Here is a 23,639-nt window from a genome sequence, read left to right on the forward strand (position 1 = left end):
CTAATACTTTTGGCCGGTAGTGAATGTACACTTATGTTCAAAACGACACGCATTTTAACAATAAAACACTTGACACAAAACAATTGGTGTTCAAACATCCATTTAGTTTGATAAATATGTAAATTTAGTAGACTGAGTTAGCCTAATTTGCCTAACAAAAGTTGGCTAGCTTAAAAGCTAAAATGCTACTGTATTTACAATTCTTATAGCAAATCGCTCACACATAAGTCCACAAAATGTAGCTCTAGACTTAATTACAAATGTATAAACAAACTATATTATAACTATAACTATATATACAAACTATATACTATATATTATATCAGCTGAAACAACTTATAGCCTTATGTGGGCCAACCAGAGCGCAGCTATCCTTTATCCATGTCAGACGTCTGAGTCTGCTCCCCATTCATACAAGGCGACAGTCCACCCGGACCCAACACTGCCACCAGAGGGCAGTGTATCGTCGATCATTAAACAAAATACGATACTTTTGGCCTTTTTGGATAATTATTTTGAGATGTAGGGGTACTCAAAGAGTTAATTCCAATTTTCGCGGAAATTTGGGTTATGTCACCAGCCAGCGTAGGAACGGAACTCGTTCGTAACCCGGGGACTACCTGTATTAAAAAGTAGTAAGTTAGGGTGCCATTATAAAGCTCTTTTTTTTTTTTTTTTTTTTTTTCTATAGAGGTTCCAGTCAGGAGAATGGGCAAATCGGAAAGCCAAATGGACATCATGGAAAAATCGAGTAAACCTGGCAAACGTGGATGGACGGTGGTCGAAATCGGTCTGTGTGTGCTCCTGCTTGTGGTCAGCTGCGCCCTGGGTGGCCTCGTGGTCCTCTATACATCTGCCCTGAAAGGTAACAAAATTCTGTATAAGAACTACAGTTAGAATGCCATCATGTGTATTAGAACTGCCACAAATGATTAATTTGATATTGGAGTACCGTATCTTTCAGATATAAGGCGCACTTAAAATCCTTTATTTGCCCCAGAAAATCACAGTGCACCTTACAATCAAATGTGCCTTACGTATGAATTTGGGTTACGCTGAATGACCTCGAACCTATTTTATTGGAGCAGAACGGTATTATGTTGCTCCACAAAGTGCTCAAGACGCACATTCATCAAACCCATATATAAAACAAAGTATATTTACTCATTCACTCCCAGCTTTCACAATACGTCCTCTTCTGTACCACCATTTACAATAATTGACTGATAATTCAAGCGCCACAGAATATTGTGTTCTTTGGCTAAATGTGCACAGAATTTACAAAAAGAAAGATTAATATTCCAATCTTTCATCATTAAAAAAAAGTGTTTCCACTGTTTCGTTCATTAGTTTTGAGCAGTTGAACATCAGAAACAACATTGTTTATATATCTTTAGTAATGAAGGAGTTAATTATTATATAAAGCAAGAATTTGAATGTGAAAAGACAAAGGACGAAAGACAAATGCAGTAGTAATGTGTTTTATAATCTGATGAGCTTTATAGTCTGAAAAATATGGCACTCACTGATTACCGGGGTACTGATAACCTGGGATATAACTTTTTAGGTGGAAATTTGCGCTGAAAACTAAAACGTGCGGAAGAATCATGAAGATATTAAGGAAGTATATGACTGATTCAGTGTTTTCCAAAGAAAAAGAAAATAGCAAGTATCTAATTTTGGTAAATTACAAAAATAATCAGTCAGCTCCTGTGACTGGCTGGCATCCAGTTTAGGGTGTACACTGCCCCCTACCCGTTGTTAGCTGGGATATGCTCCAGGACCCCCGCGAACCTCATGAGGATAAGCGGTTCAGATGATGAATTAATGAAGGAACTAGTGCGTTTTCATCGAGGACAAGGAGAGTATTTATGGATTTTTGCCCCCCCCCCCTAAATTTTATTTAAAAAATAATTTTAAAATATATAAAAAATTTTGAAAAAGAATTGTTTCATTGTTGTTGTTTTCCAAAGTAAAAAGCAGATGTTTACAATAGCTAAATTATAATACAAAAAAAAAACAGTCCGCTTTCATTCAGTACTGAAATCAGAAAAAAAATAAATATAAAAAGTAAATTAAAAAATAACCAAAAAAATAATATTATCTTATTTTTTTTAACCCTTTAACACCTGGGCCTATTTTGTCAGAATTTGCATGCCTTTGATATTCAAAGAAAAAATTGTTAACAAACAACTGGTTAGGTGCCTTTTTTCAGGACACCATAGTCCTCATGTTCGAACTGTTGTTTTCTTCATTGACCAATTTTTAATCAACATTTTGGACCCAAAAAGACAACAACAATAAAAAAAATCCCCAAATCTTGTACAAAATTTGATATATTGATGTCCCACTGACAACCAAACATGCTCAATGAAACTATATTAATAATAATTAATAATATTTACTCAACTTGTTAGGCTAAACATTCAACAGAAAAGGTTTTCTATTCGATAAATCAACAGAAACAGCAGCGTGTTTATCGGCATTTTTGTTCTTTCTAAATAATATGGTCAAAACAGGTTATGCACAGTATACCAACACTGTAAAATAGTGAGAGAGGAAATGTGTATATACATATATATATATATATATATATATATATATATATATATATATATATATATATATATATATATATATATATATATATATATATATATATATATATATATATATATATACTGGACTGTCTCAGAAAATTAGAATACACAATATTCTAATTTTCTGAGACAGTCCTGTACATTAAGCCACCATTTAAAGCAGGGGTGTCCAAACTTTTTGCAAAGGGGACCAGATTTGGCGTGGTAAAAATGTGGGGGGCCGACCTTGGCTGACGTCCTTTACATAGAACAATATACAGGACTGTCTCAGAAAATTAGAATATTGTGTATTCTAATTTTCTGAGACAGTCCAGTATATATATATATATATGTATATATATATATATATACACACACATATATATATACAGTACTGTGCAAAAAAACTTTAAAAAACTTTTTAAAACTTTTGCACAGTACTGTATATTTTTATTATATTATGTGTATACAGGATATACTGTATGTATATATTTTCCCCAAGTGGAAGCTTCCATGATCCTAATAAATTTAATAATAATTTAAAAAAAATATATATATACATATAACACAAAAAGGGTTGGGAGGATATATCTTTGTGAGGTTAGGTATCAGTGTTGTTAATCTTACTGGAAAAAAGTAATTAATTATAGTTACAAATTACTTCTCCCAAAAAGTAATTGCGTTAGTAACTCAATTACCTGAATGTAAGAGTAATTAGTTACTTGGCAAAGTAATTGGTGATAATTACTTTTTTTTTTCCTCAAAAAAAAAACAAAAACAAAAACAAAAACAAACCAAAAAAATTGGCCACACTATGTGAAGTTTTTTGTGAAGGCTTTTGGTAAAATTGGCCCAAGCCCAGTTCTTTACCCTACTTTACCCTTTACCCTGAATCAACTGTTAAAAGTTGTTAAAATTGCTCCCATTATTGCATTAGTTCCCTTCTCTCTACTTTCGACATATGAAAGTTTTAAAACTGTTTCATCATTTAAAGATAGATTCAAGTCAAGATTTTGCCGATTTAGAAGTATTTTAGATAAAAAGTTACTTAGGTTCGCTAGAAAGGTTCTCTACAACAGAGCCGTCCTAAAAAGTCTACTGCAACAAGATGGCGGCTGTTTACTAACGCATCTAGTGCCGTGTCTGTCATTTTGCATCTAGTTATATCTATATACAGTATATGTGATATCTACCATGTCTACCATATCTACCATAACATGCGGGCGTAGTTTGTAGGCTATCGGCTACAACATGTATTATTGGAGCTACCTAGCATCGCGTTTGCTCGGCGTCACAACTTTCTTGCCTCCTCCCCACTCCTGCTCTGCTCTGTCGTCTCGGTGAGTCCGTCTCCCTCAGACTTTTCGACCAATATAATAACGCATAGTAACGCATGCCTTTCCGTCCTCAGTAACGGTAACGGCGTTGCCAAGATGAGAAAAGTAATTAATTAGATTACCCACTACTGAAAAAAATAACGCCGTTAGTAACGCCGTTGTATTGTAACGCCGTTATTAACAACACTGTTAGGTATTGCACCCATCACCTTACCAAAATTATATACATACAATCAAGCTTCTCGAACACTCACATCTATTTGAAGGAAAACACTCAGGTGATTAAAAGTTCCACTCTGAGACCCCCAATTTGGCCAAATTTCAAAATTGTCTGATATGCATGTGTGATACATCATTGGAAAGCTTCAAGTCTCAATTTTCTGGGGAAGGAAAATTTTGAACAGGAGGGCATTTAAAAAAAAATAAAATAAAATAAAAAATTAAACAGCAAAATCCTAACTGGAGGCGAGAGCACACGAGAGCAGAATTAAAGACGGCACGATTTTAACGAGATATTATCGCCTACCTACCTTGTTTTGATCCAAAAACTCCATGTAGCATGTATCACCAAATGTCTAGACAGAGCTGCAAATGGCCACATTCAGATTTTTTGGGGATTTTATGGGTGAAACATGGTGATATAACAAGGGTCGTGATGCAGAAATTGCAGACAACAAGGAGTGGTTGAGATTTTCTTTTTCGTATGGTTACCCTTTTAAACGTTATTTTTCAATTTTTCATTGTTTGGATCGATTATTTATCATCTAACATATCAGGGGAAATGAGACAGTAACAAAAAAATACAATTAAGCGATAGTTATGAGGTAGATATCCGTGACTTTTTAACAGATGCCAAATTTTTCATTGTGACGTAATTTGTTTAAAAGTTTAAATATGCGAGTGAATAATTTTTAAAAAGTCGTTTCCTTTTTTTAAACTAAATTTTAGACATCAATTAATGATTCTAAGCTTAAAATGAGAGACATTTTGAATACTAACTATATTTACTTACCTTCTTTTTATGGCTAGGTTGAAACAAAAGCGGTTGCGCGACATCTGTAAACGGGGGTTTTCAGGGTAAAACGGACAAATTAAAAATAGTTCGGGGGCTTAATGCTCCATGAATCTACCATGTCAGCATATAGACATATTGTTCTATCAAACACAACAGTTGTTTTGGCTTAAAATACAGCAGTTTCTTTTAAAGAGGAGTGCAAGAGCAGAAACTGCTTTTTTAGTCTTGTCTGTGTTTTCCGCCATATCCATACAATCAAGCTTTTCGAACACACACATCTATATACAAATTGAAAAAATTGATAGCGGAAAAAAAAAATCAAATAAAACATCGAAAAGAACCAGTTTCAAAAATATTGACAAAAACTAGTTCAGTTCAATTTTTTCAGGCATGCCATTCAGTTTCCCCTTGAACAGGACACAGGGCTATGTGCGTCACGCAGGCCACTCTCCCGCCGTTTGCGCACTACTGTCACTTCTTACGCGCTCATTGGAATAAAACGACAAATCTGGCCCATCCTTTTCCTCGAGTTGATGAAATAATGCAGTAGCTTGCGCTAAAATTCAATTTCTATTTATTCCGCACGTTTTAAAGTCGCTCGCTAAATCCACTGGGCTGTAATGTTCACATTACGTCTGTCCTTCGTGACCTCACAATGGCTCCTGGGATATGCAGTTTTTCGTGATGCTTTAGGTTTTGAAAAAGGACAAGAAATGATGGAAATATGGGCATAAACACATTGTCCATGCCACGTTTTGATGTTTATTTATGAGGGAAATAAATCTATAAAACTCAAATGACATTATCACACGTTTTACTTGGTCGATTGACTTTGAATAAAAACGGGCGTGGACCTTAACTTCCGCACTTTCAAATGAGACCAACCAGTGGCACGTGGACTGACGTAATTACAGCGTGACCACTGACGCGGCTTCAAAGATGACATGTGTAAACGTGTCTCCGCCGACACGTCCGGTGTTAAAGGGTTAAAACATTAAAAGTAATACTGTACATGACTAAAATAAAATATGAAATATACATTTTTTTACCTTTCTTTCCAACATAAAAGTATAAAAAAATAAGTACATTAAAAATTAGCAGAAGGAGAATTTTTACTAGACCATTTTAGGGGTCAACTAGGTCTCCAATCGATTAATCCATGATTCGAATAGTTCATCAATTCATTTGATTATTCATTATCTGTCAATTAATCGTGGCAGCTCTAATATGTATCCTCACTTTGACAGTCTATAATAGAGTTTTATGCTGATGACTTTCTCAAAATTCTATGCATTTCAGAACAATTCCAGCGTGCGACCGTGCCTCTGAAATCAGCCGACAAGGGAGGTGAGCAAGTCTCCCAGCCGCAGACAGTGAAAGCGGCACAGTAAGGGATAAGTGGTGTCACAGTGGAAGCGCCACCTCGCTTAATACTCTAAAGTCTCTTTGTTGCCAAGTCAGCAGCGCGGCACAAAAGTCAGAGCTGAGTCCACTGTGTGACCGATCTGTCCCAAATGCTTTACACAAGCAGTCTATGTCTTCACTCGGAGCTCCTTTTTGTTAAATGTTATGAAGAAACTGTATTTGTATAAAAAGCTGTCAGTGGCTGACATTGACAGCAATAGACGTCCAATCCATTTCGACTGGTCGGGCTGGCAGCGAAGAATCACTGCCAACCTTCCCAATAGCAATGAGTTAATGAGGTAAAAATGGTCATTTTTATCATTAAAATAATTTTAAAAGAATGAAAGTCTTATGTCATTAAGGTGAACGCTATCATATTTACTAAAAAAAATGGAGGTTGTCATTTTTACTGATTTGCAGCGGATTACTGCAATAGACTGCCAGTCCATTTGAATTTGTAGGCCGAGGGTTCCCTAGTGCTGGTACAATTGGATTGGACGTCTATCACTGTCAATAGCAGAAAAGGAATTCATGAAAAATAATTTGTTCTAGGGCTGTCAAACGACTGAAATTTTTAATCGAACTATTCACAGCTTAAAAATTAACTAATCGTAATTAATCGCAATTCAAACCATCTCTAAAATATACCATATACCATATTTTTCTGTAAATTATTGTTGGAATGGACACAAGACGGACATAAACATTCAACATACTGTACATAAGTACTGTATTTGTTTATTGTTTATTGTTATCATCAGTATCATTGACAGTTACAAAATAGCATTGTGATGAGATTAATTAACCTGAAGAAAAGACAAGGGCTGACGGGAGAAGCCTGTGCTTATTAAATTTGTTTATTATAACAATAAATCCACAAGATTGCATTAACAGTATTAACATTCTTTCTGTTAAAGGGATCCACGGATAGAAAGACTTGTAGCTCTTAAAAGATAAATTTGAGTAAGTTATAGTAATTTTATATTAAAACTCCTCTTAATGTTTTCATTTTAATAAAATATGTAAAATTTTCAATCAAAAAAATAAACTAATAGCTTACCATTGTTGACGTCGCTGAGCGGGACGTCATATGGGCTCCCTGTCGTTTTTCCACAGTGTCTTTAACTACGCAAGGCAGCGATTGAAATACACCACAAGGTGTCAATGGCGAGTTTTGAATTAATTAGAGATCTAGCCAAGGAAAAGTCTGAGTAAGTTTTATGTGTATTTGCATAGCTATTTTTTATTGGGAATGCCGTTCTCTTTGCATTGAGTGCTTTTCTTTTTGTGAACATTATTTTTTTGAGAGATAGGAATATTATTTTTGTTGTGCTTTCACAAAATGATACTGTAGTGTTTTAACTGTTCCGCCCAAATGCATGATGGGAAGTTGGGCAACCATGACTGTCAGTGGTGGCTGCAAATGGTATACAGTATGTTCTGCATTGTGTTCAATTAAGCTTTTAAGAAAACTATTATCTCCTGCTCCGCCCAAATACATGATGGGATATTGGGCAACCATGACTGTTAGTAGTGGCTGCAAATGGTATACAGTATGTTCTGCGTTGTGTTCAATTAAGCGTGTTAAGAAAAATATCGTCTCCTGCTCCGCCCAAATGCATGATGGGAAGTTGGGCAACCATGACTGTTAGTAGTGGCTGCAAATGGTATACAGTATGTTCTGCGTTGTGTTCAATTAAGTGTGTCAAGATAAAGATCGTCTCCTTTCATTCTTCTCCACGTCATTTGCCACAATACTTATATTTGTTGTGAAAGAGTTGCCAAAGCTTAATCTAATAAAAGGCGTGGTCCAAAGAATTCCTGTGTCCACTCGCATTTCCCTGCCTTTTCGCTCTCAATGTGCTAAAACGGCATCATTGTAAACTGTTTGAGGCAACGCATGAACGGGTCATTCCGTGCATGCGTTAATTGCGTCGAATATTTTAGCGTGATTAACTAAATAAATTATTACCCGCCCGTTAACGCGATAAATTAGACAGCCCATTTTGTTCATTTTCCAATGTGGTTTGTTTGTGGATTTTTATAGTCTAATGAACTGCACGCCTTTAGTGTAAATGTCCCATAATGTAATGTGGACGCCTGTGGTTTATATACCCTAACTCTAACCCAGTAGGGCTTATATTTGAACTAGGGCTGTCAAAATTAACGCGTTAACGAGCGGTAATTAATTTTTTAAATTAATCCCGTTAAAATATTTGACGCAATCAACGCACAAATGCCCCGCTTTGCGACATGGTTAATTGCTTTCTTGCCAGTTCAATATGGCTGCACAACGTCTCGGGCTGACACCTACGTTGTAATGTTGTGCTTATATGATCCTTGGACAAGATTTGTCCGTAAGTATGGTTGTTGTAGAGAATGTACATATTATGTTAGTAAGGGAACTGTTATATTTTTTGTATGAGACGCTTCTTGTTTATGTTTAGTGAACCTGTATAGCATGCTAAGCTAACGTTGTTGCTAATGCAATGCTTGTGTACTTTTTTGTTTGTAGTTTCACAACGGGTCTAAAGAGGACAATGGTTTGAGGCCATTTTATTAATAAATCAGATGAAAAAGGAAGAAGTCTGATTATTAAGGCGTCGTTCACTAGCTGTCTAGCTTTGGAAAAAGTAGACGCTTCGGAGTGAGGATAGCATAGACAGATTTAAATGGCAGTAGAGTGAAATGCCCACTACAGTCCTTATATACCGTATGCTGAATGTATATATCCATCTTTTGTCTTATCTTTCCATTCCAACAATTTATTTTACAGAATATATATATAATTTACAGAAAAATATGGCATATTTTATAGATGGCTTGAATTGCGATTAATTGCAATTAATTACGATTAATTAATTTTTAAGCTGTAATTAACTCGATTAAAAATTTTAATCGTTTGACAGCCCTAAGATTTATATATTTTATTTATTATTCTTATTTATCTTTTAAGATCTACAAGTCTTTCTATCCATGGATCGCTTTAACAGAATGTTAATAATGGTAATGCCATCTTGTTGATTTATTGTTATAATAAAGAAATACAGTACTTATGTACCGTATGTTGAATGTATATATCCATCTCGGTCTTATTGTTCCATTCCAACAATAATTTACAGAAAAATATGGCATATTTTATAGATGGTTTGAATTGCGATTGATTGCGATTAATTTCGATTCATCAATTTTTTAGCTTTAATTAACTCGATTATAAATTTTAATCGTTTTACACCCCTAATTTGAACAATTTTTTTTTTTTTTGTATTATTTACTGGCTGGAGCCCATTGAAAAATTAAGCTGTTATTTTAGAAGAAAGATATGTGATTTTTACCTGCCAAAATTGTTTTTGAATGAATTACCGGTATGTCATATTCGATCATTTCACTTATCAGTATTTCCTTTTAAAGAACTGTTTGATCCCTTTTTACGTTACCATCACGCACATCAGTTGAGCCACATGACCACAACACATCTGAATTTTATCACATGAACAATGCAGAGAAAATCTAAATTAAAACAAGAAAGAAAACAATACATTTTTTACAAATGAGAATCTTACCATTGTTCTTTACATAGTGTCATAAAAGCCCAAAAAAAAGAAAAAAACACATACACACACTGGTTAATCCATTGATGACAATTCTAACTTTGGGGGGGTTGATAGTTCAAATGTAATTTTTTGTTTTTCCCCCATCCAGGTCAACTATTTCGCTCCAACCTGGAAAACGTGTGCACTACCGCAGACTGTGTCACAGCAGGTGAGGCCTTCAAGATTTGAAAATATATGATAAAAATAAGTCGCATTCCGACATTTGACCCCCTCTCCTTCTAAAGCGTCTCGACTCATTCAGAACATGGACGCGTCGGTGGAGCCCTGTGATAACTTTTATCAGTATGCCTGCGGGGGCTGGCTGGAGCGGCACGTCATCCCTGAGACTAGCTCACGTCATAGCGTCTTTGACCTCCTCAGGGACAAACTGGAGGTTGTGCTCAAAGGTCAGTATATAACTTTCGTTATGATAGAGATGGTCAAACTGTGGCGTAATTGAAACTAAAGCATAACATTATTCTGTTGCTGTTTTTAATATAAGGTCTTAGAGTAAAATGCATACTGTAGATTAATAAATATTTTTGTACTTATTAAATGTATTCATAGTTCATACATGTATTTACAAAGTCTATTCCCTACAAAGACTTTATGAAAAGGTGTATTATTAAGGTATGTATTATCAAAAGACATGTTTTAAAATTAATTTATAAATGAGATTTAAAGTGAGGGATTAAACAAGTTACTTTATATAAAAGCCCATAAAATAAACACAATTTATACTGATATGTGTTAGTTTTGGGGAATAGAGTATTATAAATTTTAAAGAAAAATATATTTTGTTTTAAACTACCACTCTGTTTGAAATTTTAAAAAAAAATGTTAGTTCCAATGTATATATTAAATTGCATTTTGTATGCGCTTTTTAATTGATCATTATTGAATGACAATTGAATCACTGCTCTATATTTATTCAATTTTTTGAAAAATAATTTTCCTTTTTGTAAATGAAACAATTTGATTTAAAAAAAATAGCCGTTATAAATGAGAAAAGATTGTGTATAACATACTAAATTAGTGAATATTTGAAAAACAAAATTAAAGATTGCATGAATCTTTGCAAAAGAATTTTTTTGTTTTAATTTTTCTTTTAAAGGGAACCTCGGACTCAAAGACTTATAGGCTGTAATAAGCCATAATTGTTGTCTTTTACTAAAATATGCTATTACAAATGCAAATATTATTGTCATTGATTTAAAAATCTATAATATTTAGGACATGTTCTGACCTATGGCAGGCACTATATTTTACGTGCGCAATGCAGGCTGGGGGTGAGGACGCGGTAAGTCTGGACTGGGAGAATAGCTGTGCTAGCTAGCAAGCGAAGCTAGTCTGAGGACTGGCATGATTTTGTCACATCCTGCTGAAGGTCAGTTTGTTTTGTTACAGAGTTGTGGGATGAGTTCCCAACGTCGTAACTGCATCCAATTCCAGCTCATCAGCAGTCTTTAAATCGATCCAAGGCGGCTTGCTGAGATATTAACTTGCTGCCATTTGACAGTTTGTATATCCCTTTGTTGGTAGTTGCATCATAGCCTTGTTTTTTTTCCCATTTGTCTGCTTCTCACTGAGGTTTTCGCAAGTTTTTTTTTTTTTAATTTTTAAATTGATCCCAACTTACTGTCACGGACCCTTTTTGTGTCTCCCTTTTCGGGATCGCATGTTTTTTTGTGTGTTCAATAAACCCTTTTACGCAATCCCTGTGTTATTGTTGTCTGCTTGCTGTCTGAAGTGAGCCGCATTTCCTAATAATTAGGTTTTACCGCACAGTCAACATATGTTGGTTGCAATTGCTTTATAAGGAATATCCTGACTCTGACGTCACGCGGAAGTATAGTCCTGTGGTCTACGCGCTTATCTGTCCCACAGGAAACACGGGTTCGAATCTGAGGACCTTCATTTGATTGCTTTTGCTGCTCATTTTGTGAAATATCGACAGTGCTGTCCCGCTCATTACTTTTACGCTCGGGTTGAAATTGGAAAGGCAGAACTGATGACATGTTTATGTAGCTAACGAGTGACAATGTGGAAGTACGGCAGCGCTGCCCAGTGACGTCACCGCAAAGTGTGCATTGCGTTGTCAACAACAATGGTGACCTACGAGTTAAACAAATTTTTCAAATTTTATAAAAATGAAGATATTAAGAGAGGTCTGAATATTAAATTAGAGTGATCCATCGCTACTTTGCGCTTCAAACTTTGCGCCCTCAGTCCATCGCGGATTTTTTTTTTTCAATTGAAAAATAAATACAGATTAGCTGTCCCGAGCCGATCGCGTAGTCTCACTCTGCCTTCCTCCGTCCCTCCCTAACTCCCTCCCTCTCCCTGCTCTCTGGTCGTACTGGATGTGCTTATTAAAGTTTAACAATGATTGACAGACAGTTAAGCTTTGATCTTGCCAGAAGCGCTGGTAAGCCGAGACTTCAAAGCGCTGCATGCGTCAACATCGTTTAACCTGCTAAACAGATGCTGTAGCAACTCATTGTGTGTAAGTGAGCAGCTTGAGTGGACTCACTCAACGAAGCATTTAAATTTTTCAACTTTTTTACAATGGATTGAGCGTCTACATTTTTTCTTGTTTAGAAATATATATATATATATATATATATATATATATATATATATATATACTGTATACGTAAAAGTTTCTTTAAATAATACTTTAAGGGGAAAAAAGTGAGAAACCATGTCTAATACGTATCTTTTTCCAATGATAAATCAGAATAAATGCATTCAACACACAATATGGGGGGCACTACTTCGCGTTTTTTTTCACAGGTTCTGGTCCCCATGAACCGCGAAAAACGAGGTATTACTGTATTATAACTCATACGAACATTAATCTTTTAGGAACTACAAGTCTTTGTGTCCGTGGTTCCCCTTAAATGCAAAATCTGTTTTTACTAGAATAACTATCAGTATAACTAACTTTAAACTTATTTTCTTAAACGAAAAGAATTCTATAAAAATCACTGCTACATATATACTGTACTGGAAATTAGAATACACAATATTCTAATTTCCTGACTGTCTCAGGAAATTAGAATATTGTGTATTCTAATTTCCTGAGACAGTCCTGTATATATACACAGGACTGTCTCAAAAAATTAGAATATTGTGTATTCTAATTTCCTGAGACAGTCCAGTATATTGGTGGTGAAAAACATAACTTTTTTATATTTATCTAACATTTAGAACATGAATCGGTACTCCAAATAAACTAACGTTTTTTCATGTTTTTTTTTCACGACATGATGAATCTTTACTACCCAAATAAACACTAATACAAAGCCTGCTGCTGTGTGTTGTCTCCTACTTTTCAGGGGCTCTCGAAACAGAGAGCGAAGATGACAGAGATGCCATCAAAAAGGCCAAAATTCTTTACAGCTCCTGCTTGAATGAACGTAAGCTGCATCTTCAAGTCAACAGTAACAAAATGTTATTGTATTCCAGAACATAGCAGTGTAAACTGTAGATTCTGGCAGGCAATTTCTAAGGTCAAATAACTCAATAATTTTTTTGGAGTAAATCCCTATTATGATTACTTAAGGTGCTTAAAAAAGACAAAATACTGTTTTCTTGCACTGTACCTGTGCAGGTGTCCCTAATGTTGTGAGGTCTTTCTTGTTTAGACGTCATTGAACAGCGTGATTCGAAGCCACTGATGAGGCTCATCAACGTTATCGGCGACTGGCCTGTGGCTTCTGATGATTGGAACGCCACCTCTGGTAAGAGAAAACCTGCAAACGTTGAGCTAATCTGTCGAGTGATTATTGAACCTTGAAAGGATACACTGATCATGCACATAAAGTTTTAAATGTTTTAATTTGCTGCGGAGTAAGAATGGAGCCTCGAGGACATTCTTGTTACGATGACTGCTCGCTTTCACAAGAAGGTTCTTGTGGATATGTACGTGTGGACCGACGACAGAGATTCTCAGCGACATATCCTTTACGTAAGCAAGCGAAAATTATATGGTTGGAAACATCTTATGTAAACGACAATTTTATTTCTATTTGTTTTAATTTCATCTTGTATTTTGTTTAGATTGATCAACCAGGACTTGGGATGCCATCTAGAGATTATTATTTTAATGATGGAAACTACAAAAAGGTGAGACCTTCAAAAGCCATTAAACATTTACTGGTAATGCTGTGGATTGTCTTTACTGTTAACTCATTGGCTGACATTGCCACGACTAAATTAACCCTTCAGGGAAAGCAGTCACAACAGTGGATAGCTATTCAGACCTTTTCTAGAGTAAGTGACTATTTCGAGTCATTTAATTAACTCATTTTTATTACACTTATTTACGTTTTCAAACCCTTTATAGTGTGAGTGACAATGTGGTGATTTGAAAAACTTAAATAATTACCAATTATATATTATGTTAATTATTAATCGTTGTTCTGCTTTGTACATTCCATTATATTAAAAATTATAAATGTAAACAGTAATAACATGTTGATATAAACTATATTAATGAAATTAAAATGAACAAAAAACAAAAATACACACTGCTTACGGCCCCATGTAACACTCTACAGTATTTTTTTCCCCATACTATTTAAAGCAACACTCTGTAACTTTTCAGTTTTGGTCGATTTTAGTGACGCTGTTCCACAAGAGTGGTAGTGTTTTGCCTTAAAGGGATCCACAGATAGAAAGACTTGTAGTTCTTAAAAGATAAACGTTATTGAGTTAAAATAATTTGATACTGAAATCCATCTTGATGTTTTCGTTTTTATACAATTTGTAAAATTTGTTTTACTAGTAGGGCACCATTGTTGTTGACGTCGCAGGGCGGTGAAGTCACATGGTTACGCTGCCGGGCTTCCAGAGTATGACTCCAGCTATATAAACATGTCATCTGTTCAGCTCTTTCAATTTGAACTCGAGAGGAACATTAATGAGCATGACAGTGATGTTGATATTTCAAGCAGCAAAAGCAAAATGAACAGGAAAGACAGGATGAGACTTAACGAGTGTAACGAAAGAAAATGGTGTTCTGCCAAAATGTGCTACACCTGTGAAACATCTTACAAGCGGCGAATTTGACACCCAAAGTACTACCGTGCGCTTTCAGCTTGTTTTGTTTAGATGCATGCAGACAGAACATACTAAAGATGCCTTAAGAAAATACTTAAATGTAGTAATCCTTAAACGTAGTAATATCAAATAAGGGTGGTTTGAATGTGCTACATGACTAATGTGCTCAACAGATCAACAATTTGCTTTAAAAGCTACAACAAGAAAACACTTTTCTTAAAAGTATGCGAGGGAAACACATGCAAAAAGTATTTTGAGGCAATGAAAAGGTAATAAAAGATGCGCCGCTTTAACCGATGAGCTTATGTGTTGGACATCTCGCCGTGTAGAAGGAATTGCAGTAACCCGGTAGTATTCATCGAGTGACAGTGACAATCTACGTCATCACCCCAAGCGTCCATAAAAATGGCGCCCTCCATAGGTCAAAACATGTACTAAATATTATAGATTTTTAAATCAATAGCAATATTTTATGTTTCATATTTGAGTAAAAAATAAATAATTGTGGCTCATTACAGCCTACAAGTCTTTAAATCCGAGGTTCCCTTTAAGGAAGACTGCTACTCCCATGAGGACCAGCGCACACCTGCAGTGTCGTAAAATCATTAATCAATCAAAAATCAATCTCCCGGTTGCTTGCAGATGGATTAAAAATCATTTCTGCCTCCAGCGACTGTGTGAAGGATGAATAGTAATAAGGTAATAAATCCAGTTGTAGCTAGACAATAGCATATGACGGTTAGCAACCTGTGCCTTAGTGTGGCTAACCCCCCTCCACCCTACCCAAACTCTTCAGCGCTGACCAGCGCTCACACCAGCGAGTGAAAGCCGGGCCAATGTTTATTCTGTATATCCTGGTAGCCTCCTTTTTTTCCCCCCCTCAGACAAAACTTTTTGTTTCTCATTGCTCTGCCATCTTTCCAGAATTCAAGCGAAAGTGTACGCATCGACTTCCATCTCTATAATGAATGGGGAAATGGGGAAGTGACGTATGCAGTAAAGCAGTCAGCACATTTGTAGTTGTTTTTTTTTGTGTGTGTGGCAGGGTTCATGCCACCCTTCTCGAAGTTAATTAGTGCCGGTGAAAGCAATACAGCCCCCTTTCAAGACATAAAAGAGGTGTCATTCAACTAGTCGTCAGTCGACATACCATCACAAATGTTATGAAAATATTTTATAAAGGTTAAAAAGTTAGTTACTTTAACTCGTTGCATGCTATTGATGACAAAAGACATACAATTCCTTTAAACCAGGAAGACTGGCTGTAAATGCTCATGTTTCGTGCCAGGAGTTTAATGAGTGCCTTATAAGGGTGAAAAAGGATGTTGTTTTTTTTTTTTTATTATAATCCATGCATGAAAGGGTTAATATTGACACTTTAGGTTCGAGAGGCCTACCTCCACTTCATGGTCACCATTGCCAAGATGACTCGGGAGGACAGGAACCTGACACAGGATGATGAGCGTGTGTGGGAGGAAATGTTGCAAGTGATGGAGCTGGAGACAGACATCGCTAATGTGAGTTTGAAGAGAAAAGAGAAGAGCTCTCATACAGCTTCATGTTAGAAAAATAAATGAAATAGAATGTTTAACTCTGTTTGGATAAATGCTGTTAATGTAAGCAGCTTACATATAGATTAGCTGACATTGATTCATAACAGGGTGGCCTCTCAGTAAACAGTCGTGATTAAGTTATAATGTTACTTATGTCATGTAGCATTAATAATCAATTATGCGCTTGTACGATTAAACCTTTTTCTGTCTGGCTGGATTTCAAATAAACATACCAATAAAAACCAGAGAGGTAGTATTTCAAACTCTCCTGTGGCATAGCAAAACTGTTCTAGTTTTAAAAGCCATTCAGATCTACCATTCTGAATGTCCAAACTACTGAGCAGGGTAGAACTTTTTTTTAATCATGTAAGCACTGTACAAAAACTAAGTTATGACATTGATCATCTAGCACAGCTGTTTTCCATGTCTCCATCACAACTGACACTTTGATAATCAGGATCGTTATCAGGCTCCTGCAGAGCTTACTGATGAGCTGATCATTTGATTCAGGTGTTTTAAAGGAGGGAGACATGGAAAACAAGCTGGACAGGGGCCCTCGAGGACCGGAGTTGGCTACCCCTGATTTAGCACAACTCAAATTTGCTACGTTTACATGCAGACAAAATTTGATTCCATCTATTTAGACATTTGGAATTTACCTGACCGAATATACAAGGTTGTGAATAATAAGCAACCATCATGATGCAAATCCCGTCATTTCTGCAATTTGTCTAACTCTGTGGATTTGTTTTCGCTAAACATCGTTAAAGTATGTACTTTCTACCGCCAATAAGAGTTTTAAATCCTCACTCCAAACATTTTCGGCATGTATTAGACAGCAACAACTACAGTGGTATGAAAAAGTATCTGAACCTTTTGGAATACTCACATTTCTGCATAAAATTACCATCAAATGTAATCTGATCTTTTTCAAAATCACACAGATGAAAATATAGCATCTGTTTTGACTAAAACCTCCCAAACATTTATAGGTTTTCATATTTTAATGAGGATAGAATGCAAACAACGACAGAAGGGGGAAAAATAAGTAAGTGACTCTGCCTCAGGAGACTTAAAGAGCAATTGAAACCAATTTTTACCAAACATTTAAAGTCAGGTGTGTGCCCAGTCACTGATGAGTGGTTTAATACTCTGAGAGGTAAAAAAAAAAGAACCCTAGAGTGTCTGCTAAAGACACACTGGCACAGTCTCTGTGCACACATCAACTATATGTAAAACTATGGCCACGGAGGACGCCACTGCTGTCTAAAGAAAACATTGTTGCTCGTTTAATGTTTGCCAAAAGGCACTTGGACACTCCAGAGAAATTTTGGCAAAATATGTTGTGGACTGATGAAACCAGAGTTGAATTGTTTGGGAGATAACACACAACATCATGCGTGGAGGAAAAATAGAACAACTCACCAACATCAACACTTCATTGCCACCGTGAACCATGGTGGAGGGAACATCATGATTTGGGGCTGTTTTTCTGCCTCAGGGCCAGGACTACTTGGAATTGTTAATAGAAGAATGAATTCAAAAGTTTATCAGGATGTTTTGCAGGAATACCTTAGGCCGTCTGTCAGACAGTTGAAGCTAAAAAGAGGATGGATGCTGCAACAAGACAATAATCCAAAAAACAGAAGTAAATCAACTTCAGAATGGTTTCAGAAGAACAAAATACATGTTCTGGAGTGGCCAAGTCAAAGTCCAGACTTGAACCCCACTGAGATGCTGTGGCGTGACCTAAAGACAGCGATTCATGCCAGGAATCTGACTGAACTACAACAGTTTTGTAGAGAAGAATGGGCCAAGATTAGTCCTGATCGATGTGCCAGACTGATCTGCAGCTGCAGGAAGCGTTTGGTTGACGTCATTGCTGCCAAAGGGGGTGGGGCGCAAAATATTAAATGTGATGGTTCACTTACTTATTTTTCCCCCTTCTGTCATTGTTTGCAAACTATCCTCATTAAAATATGAAAACCTATAAATGTTTGGGTGGTTTTCGTTAAAGCAGACAGTTTTTTTCATCTGTCTGATTTTGACGAATCACATTTGATGGTGATTTTATGCAGAAATGTGAGAAATTCCAGAACGTTCAGATACTTTTTCACACCACTGTACTTCCTATACTCTAAGTCAAAGATTTCTTACGAATGTACAAGCTCCTTTTGTAGGGGCCTTTTCATGGTCAGATATTTGCTTTAGAAAGGAGTTAACCCATGTGGAATTTTTAAAAACACAATATGAGAATTTTTTGTTTAAGAGCAAGACAATGAAAAACACTCATCAACCCTCATCTCACAGGAGTCGGACAATCTGACAGATTATTTTTCTCCTTCTAGGCGACATTGCCGGCTGAGGAGCGCCAGGACGTTACCGCCCTTTACAACAAGATGACACTGAATGAGCTGCAGAACACATTCAGCTTGAACGTGAGTGAGGACTGTGCGTCTGGCTCCAGAGATAACACAAGGGATGGCGAGGAGCAGTTGATTACAATGCAGCAGTCAGACAAAAGAAAGTAATTAACACGAATGTCGCGATGGGAATTTACGAGAGCGGGCTGCTACATGTGATTAGATAATAAGGTCTTTGTCTTCAGACTTCGTAGAGCAGTCTGTGGCTCATTTTAGCAATGTTTGTTTTGTCTTTGACAACAATTAGATGTTAAAGTCATGAGGCGGTGTGGCGGCAGCTGCTGTGTTCGTCCGACGACCTTTTACACCTTATTATTTTCATTTGTTTCTTGTTACTCTATGCAACTTCTCCTTGCTAAATAAATTTCTAGTTTAGCGTTTCCCATTTGCCCAGGACAACTGCTTCAGTTGGGGCTCCTTTGGATTAATTTCCTGGTTGGAGTTTGTCAGCATACAAACCATGAAACTCACCTAAAAGGGACTGCAGTCTAATCACGTACACCATATTTTGCATTGTGTGGTGAAAATTGTGTCTAGAACCACGGTAATTTTCGGACCATAAGCCGCTACTTTTTTCCCCTCATTTTGAATACTGCAGTTTATAGTCCACTGCGGTTTATTTGTTGATTTATTTGGGTTAATACTGTATGTAACACTTTATTTGATGGCGGGTTCATAAGACTGCCATAAGACCGTCATAATTATAACATGACACTATCATGGGCATTAATGAATGCTTATGACAGATGTCATGAAGTTTCATCCGTCAAATTATGTCACTTCATTTATGTCCAGCTCGGATCTTTTACACCCATTCGAAAGTTCAGATAATTTGCTGGATGACACAAAATTACATTTGTCACAAGCCTTCATTAACACTAGTGGCAGTGTCACAGTGGCACGTCATAATTATGATAGTCTTATGACAGTTTTATGGTGCCACTGTCAAATGAAATGTTACCAAATACCATAGCTAGCAATTAATGAAACAACTAGAACAGTAACTGAAGAAATCATTAGCATCGAACATTAATTTTAATTGTTATTTACATCTGTAGCGCTGCAATGCATGCTAGGAGGCATGTTGGATGACAACAGTGCTGACAGCAGGTGGCAGCAGAGGTTGACTGTCTTCACCAAGGGAGCAGTGATGGCCAAATGAATCTTCTTTAAAAAAATGAAGCTTTGCAGTAAATTACAGTATTGGCCCGAATATAAGATGGTGTTTTTTGCATTGAAAAAACACTGAAAAAGAGGGGGTCGTCTTATATTCGCGGTCTAAACATTATACCGATTCACGACGCTAGATGGCGCCAGATATCATTGAAGCGATGTTCTGTCATGACAGATCTCAGCTACTCTTTTTAGTTTAACCAGTTTGCATTATTTTATTGCAAGGTTTTTCCTTATTCAGATTTGTTTCAAGACTACAGTTACAGTTAGACTTCACTTTGATGGTTAATCCAGTAAATGAAATTTTGTTGTTTTATCACAATAGATTGGTTTATTTACATTTCAAAAAACAGAAGCCATTCATTTACGAATGTGATTGCACTTTAGTTTACATATTTAAATGTTCAGATATTAAGATTTGAATGAAGCAAAATAACATGCTTTTTCTCTCAAATATATTGTTATCATTTGTTTCGGATGTACTGTAATTATTTTCTGTATAAAAATTAATTTGGTGTTCAAAAAGTCTTTTTTCAAACTTGAGTCTTAAAAAAGAAGGGGTCGTCTTATAATCAGGGCCATCTTATATTCGGGCCAATACGGTAGTTCAAAGCTTTATGGTGGTTCATTTTGGTCTTATTTTGCTGCTGTCAAATAAATTGTTACCGGTTAAAACCTTTTGGTGTAAATATCCCATTATACAGTGAGGACAGCTGCAACTTATAGTCCAGTGCAGGTTATCTATGAACACGTGTCGTTTTCGTGTGCAATTTGATGTGTGACGGCTTATAGTCAGGGGTGCATTATAGTCCGAAAATTACGGCAAAACATCTATTGACGGCAATAGATGTCCAATCCCTTTTAACTGAAAGGGCTGGAATTTCACAGCATGCTTGCGCTGCAATGCATGCTAGGAGGCATGTTGGATGACAACAGTGCTGGCAGCAGGTGGCAGCAGAGGTTGACTGGCTCCCCCAAGGGAGCAGTGATGGCTAAATAAAGCTTCTTGAAGTAATGAAGCTTTGCAGCCAATTGGATCAAAGCTTCATGGTGCTTGATTTGGTCTTATGTTGCCGCTGTCAAATAAAGCTTTACCGGTTAATATCTTTTGGTATAAATATCCCATAATACAGTGAAGACAGCTGTGCCTTATAGTCAAGTGCAGCTTATCTATGAACAAACGTCATTTTCGTGTCAAATTTGGTGGGTGGCGGCTTATAGTCAGGTGCGCATTAAAGTCCGAAAATTATGGCAGTTTCACCCCCCCCCCCCCTTCATGTGCCCTTCCATTCGTATTTGACACCTAAATACTCAAAAAGGTGATTTTACATCATACTCTACCCACACTACAACATGTAGACAAAACCTTTTGGCAGTTTGGTTTTGCGCACCCTTCAAGATAATCTGTTTTTTTTTTATTGATTTCACCCATAGTGGTGTCCTGGACCTTAGAAAAAAATCTCTTTAGTACCAAGCTTTTTTTCCGGTTATATCCAGTATATTATAAGAAAATAAAAAGCTTTTTTTTTTTTTTTGCAGGGTTTTAATTGGACACGGTTTATTCGAGGTGTCCTCGCCACTGTGTCCCTCAATGTAGAGCTTGAAGAGGAAGTGGTTGTGTATGGCTTACCCTACCTGGAAAAGATGAACGAAGTCCTCTCCAAACACAGTGTTCGGTCAGCATAAGACACACATGCAAAGAAAAGTTTGACAAAAATGAAACAATGGCACAGATTTTGCAACACTTCATATGTACAGGACCATGCAGAATTATCTCACCTGGCAGCTGATCATCAACCAAGTTAAAACCTTGAGTCGTCGTTTCAAAGATGCCAGGGCCCGTTACAGGAAGGTAAAACTCCATCGACAACTAGCTTGTTTTTGGAATTTAAAAATTCATTCTGTGTTGACATTTGTTGGTCACTCAGGCTCTGTTTGGGACCACACTGGAAGATGCCTGGTGGCGAGAGTGTGTCCGTTACGTCCAGACCACCATGGAGAATGCTGTTGGAGCGCTCTATGTACGTGCGACTTTTGCCGGAGAAAGCAAAAAAATGGTGAAGAAGATTTCTCTCTCTCTTGATATACCATAAAACCTATATTCGAAATCACTGATAGAGGTTGTTTAGATGAAGACAGCGGAGGAGAAATTGCCATTATCCGCCCATCCGTTTCCACACAGCTAATCCCCATCAGTGTCAAAAGGCACACTGGTCTAACTGAGCTGACTTTGCGAAAAGGCAGACACCAAAGACTGGTCGTCAGTCAATCTCAGCCAAACGTTCGTGTTTCTTCTCGCTTGCAGGTTAGCGATCTTATTGGGAAGATCCAGACTGCGTATGTAGAAACACTTGAGGAACTAAGCTGGATGGATACGCCCTCCAAGGAAAAGGCCAGAGAGAAGGTAAGTTTTACATCCATTCATCCATCCATGCAATATCCTGTGCTCATCACAGTCTTGTTCATGGGGAGCAGACTTATCAGGGAACAAGTATTCCCTGTGTCAGGTCACTTTCCCAACCTTCTGTGAGAGGACATCAATGTGTTCCCTGGCCAGCTAAATTGAGTTTTTATTTACTAGTACAGAACACAGAGGTGACCAATGGAGCTAATAAGCATTTTTGTGCAAACGACTAAACTGAAATTGCTGACTTAGGGGCAGTTTACATGGCGACTCTGCGACACGAAGACGCAATGACTGTGTTGCGGCGTGGCCTCGCGTGCATATGGTGTCGGTGAAAACGGAAGGCGATGACGAAAAATTCTGAATCCTGCCTCCAAAGTGGAAGAATTCGATTGTGGGGGATTGAGGGGGGCTTGCTCCGCATGCATATCAAAGGCTCCCGCGGCGCGACACTACACCAATAACGTCAGCACTCGTACACGTCACATTGGGCGTGCGCAGCGGTGCTACTAAACATTAAAAACAGCAAATATGGTGGTATGTCGGCTTTAATTTACTGTTTTAATAATATTTTTAAATTAAATATGTTGAATGTTTCAATTTTTGTGTCTTTTTGAACAAAAGAAAAATGCCATCGCTTCGAGTGGGCGGGCATATTTTTTTCCAGGCTGAAGAATTTTGGTGGGGTCAAAGTGCATCATTCGCTGTCGCCTTGTAAATCTGCGCTGCCCCCTAAGGCCTGGCATGAATACTACATCGTTTTCGTGCGGAATTGCAACATTGTTTGAATGGAGACGGGCCCATATAAATGCAAATTTGAAATTTTTCGTATTCTCGGAGAGTCACCATGTAAACGGCCCCTAAAACAACACTGTGACAAAATCAGCATAGAACGTTAGCAAGATGACGACTAGTAAACAGTGAGCCGGATGGAAAGTACTGGTAATATCGTGTAATGTCATTCCAAGCCTTTTCCTTTTATTGTATCGGCACACAACAATGACCAATTCTGGAACCAACGGCCTTTGCACGCTACACGCGGGCGATATGAGTTCCAGACAGAAACTACTATTTCCTTTGAATCAAGAATC

The 23,639-nt window shown here is 37.0% G+C and overlaps 1 protein-coding gene and 1 long non-coding RNA gene across 4 annotated transcripts in view; one reads left to right on the forward strand and one right to left on the reverse strand.

The window, feature by feature from the left end:
• On the reverse strand, positions 1 to 23,289 carry LOC130922166 (uncharacterized). Its single transcript, XR_009064464.1, has 3 exons — positions 21,780 to 23,289; positions 16,393 to 16,491; positions 1 to 858 (listed from the first exon to the last, which is right to left on the reverse strand). It is a non-coding gene; the product is annotated as an uncharacterized LOC130922166 (long non-coding RNA).
• Positions 1 to 23,639, forward strand: part of mmel1 (membrane metallo-endopeptidase-like 1) — a 49,213-nt gene that overhangs the window by 10,809 nt on the left and 14,765 nt on the right. For all 3 annotated transcript variants that reach the window (XM_057846744.1, XM_057846745.1, XM_057846743.1), the window contains exons 2-15: positions 692 to 865; positions 6,231 to 6,278; positions 10,038 to 10,097; positions 10,174 to 10,335; positions 13,270 to 13,350; positions 13,579 to 13,674; positions 13,789 to 13,901; positions 13,994 to 14,059; positions 16,378 to 16,512; positions 18,897 to 18,986; positions 21,684 to 21,820; positions 21,903 to 21,996; positions 22,073 to 22,201; positions 22,450 to 22,548. In XM_057846744.1, the coding sequence (XP_057702727.1) occupies positions 709 to 865; positions 6,231 to 6,278; positions 10,038 to 10,097; positions 10,174 to 10,335; positions 13,270 to 13,350; positions 13,579 to 13,674; positions 13,789 to 13,901; positions 13,994 to 14,059; positions 16,378 to 16,512; positions 18,897 to 18,986; positions 21,684 to 21,820; positions 21,903 to 21,996; positions 22,073 to 22,201; positions 22,450 to 22,548 (1,467 nt within the window). In that variant the 5' untranslated portion in view covers positions 692 to 708. The remainder of the gene's footprint in view (positions 1 to 691; positions 866 to 6,230; positions 6,279 to 10,037; positions 10,098 to 10,173; positions 10,336 to 13,269; positions 13,351 to 13,578; positions 13,675 to 13,788; positions 13,902 to 13,993; positions 14,060 to 16,377; positions 16,513 to 18,896; positions 18,987 to 21,683; positions 21,821 to 21,902; positions 21,997 to 22,072; positions 22,202 to 22,449; positions 22,549 to 23,639) is intronic.

The sequence above is a fragment of the Corythoichthys intestinalis genome, chromosome 9 (genome assembly GCF_030265065.1).
Source record: "Corythoichthys intestinalis isolate RoL2023-P3 chromosome 9, ASM3026506v1, whole genome shotgun sequence".
NCBI lineage: Eukaryota > Metazoa > Chordata > Actinopteri > Syngnathiformes > Syngnathidae > Corythoichthys > Corythoichthys intestinalis.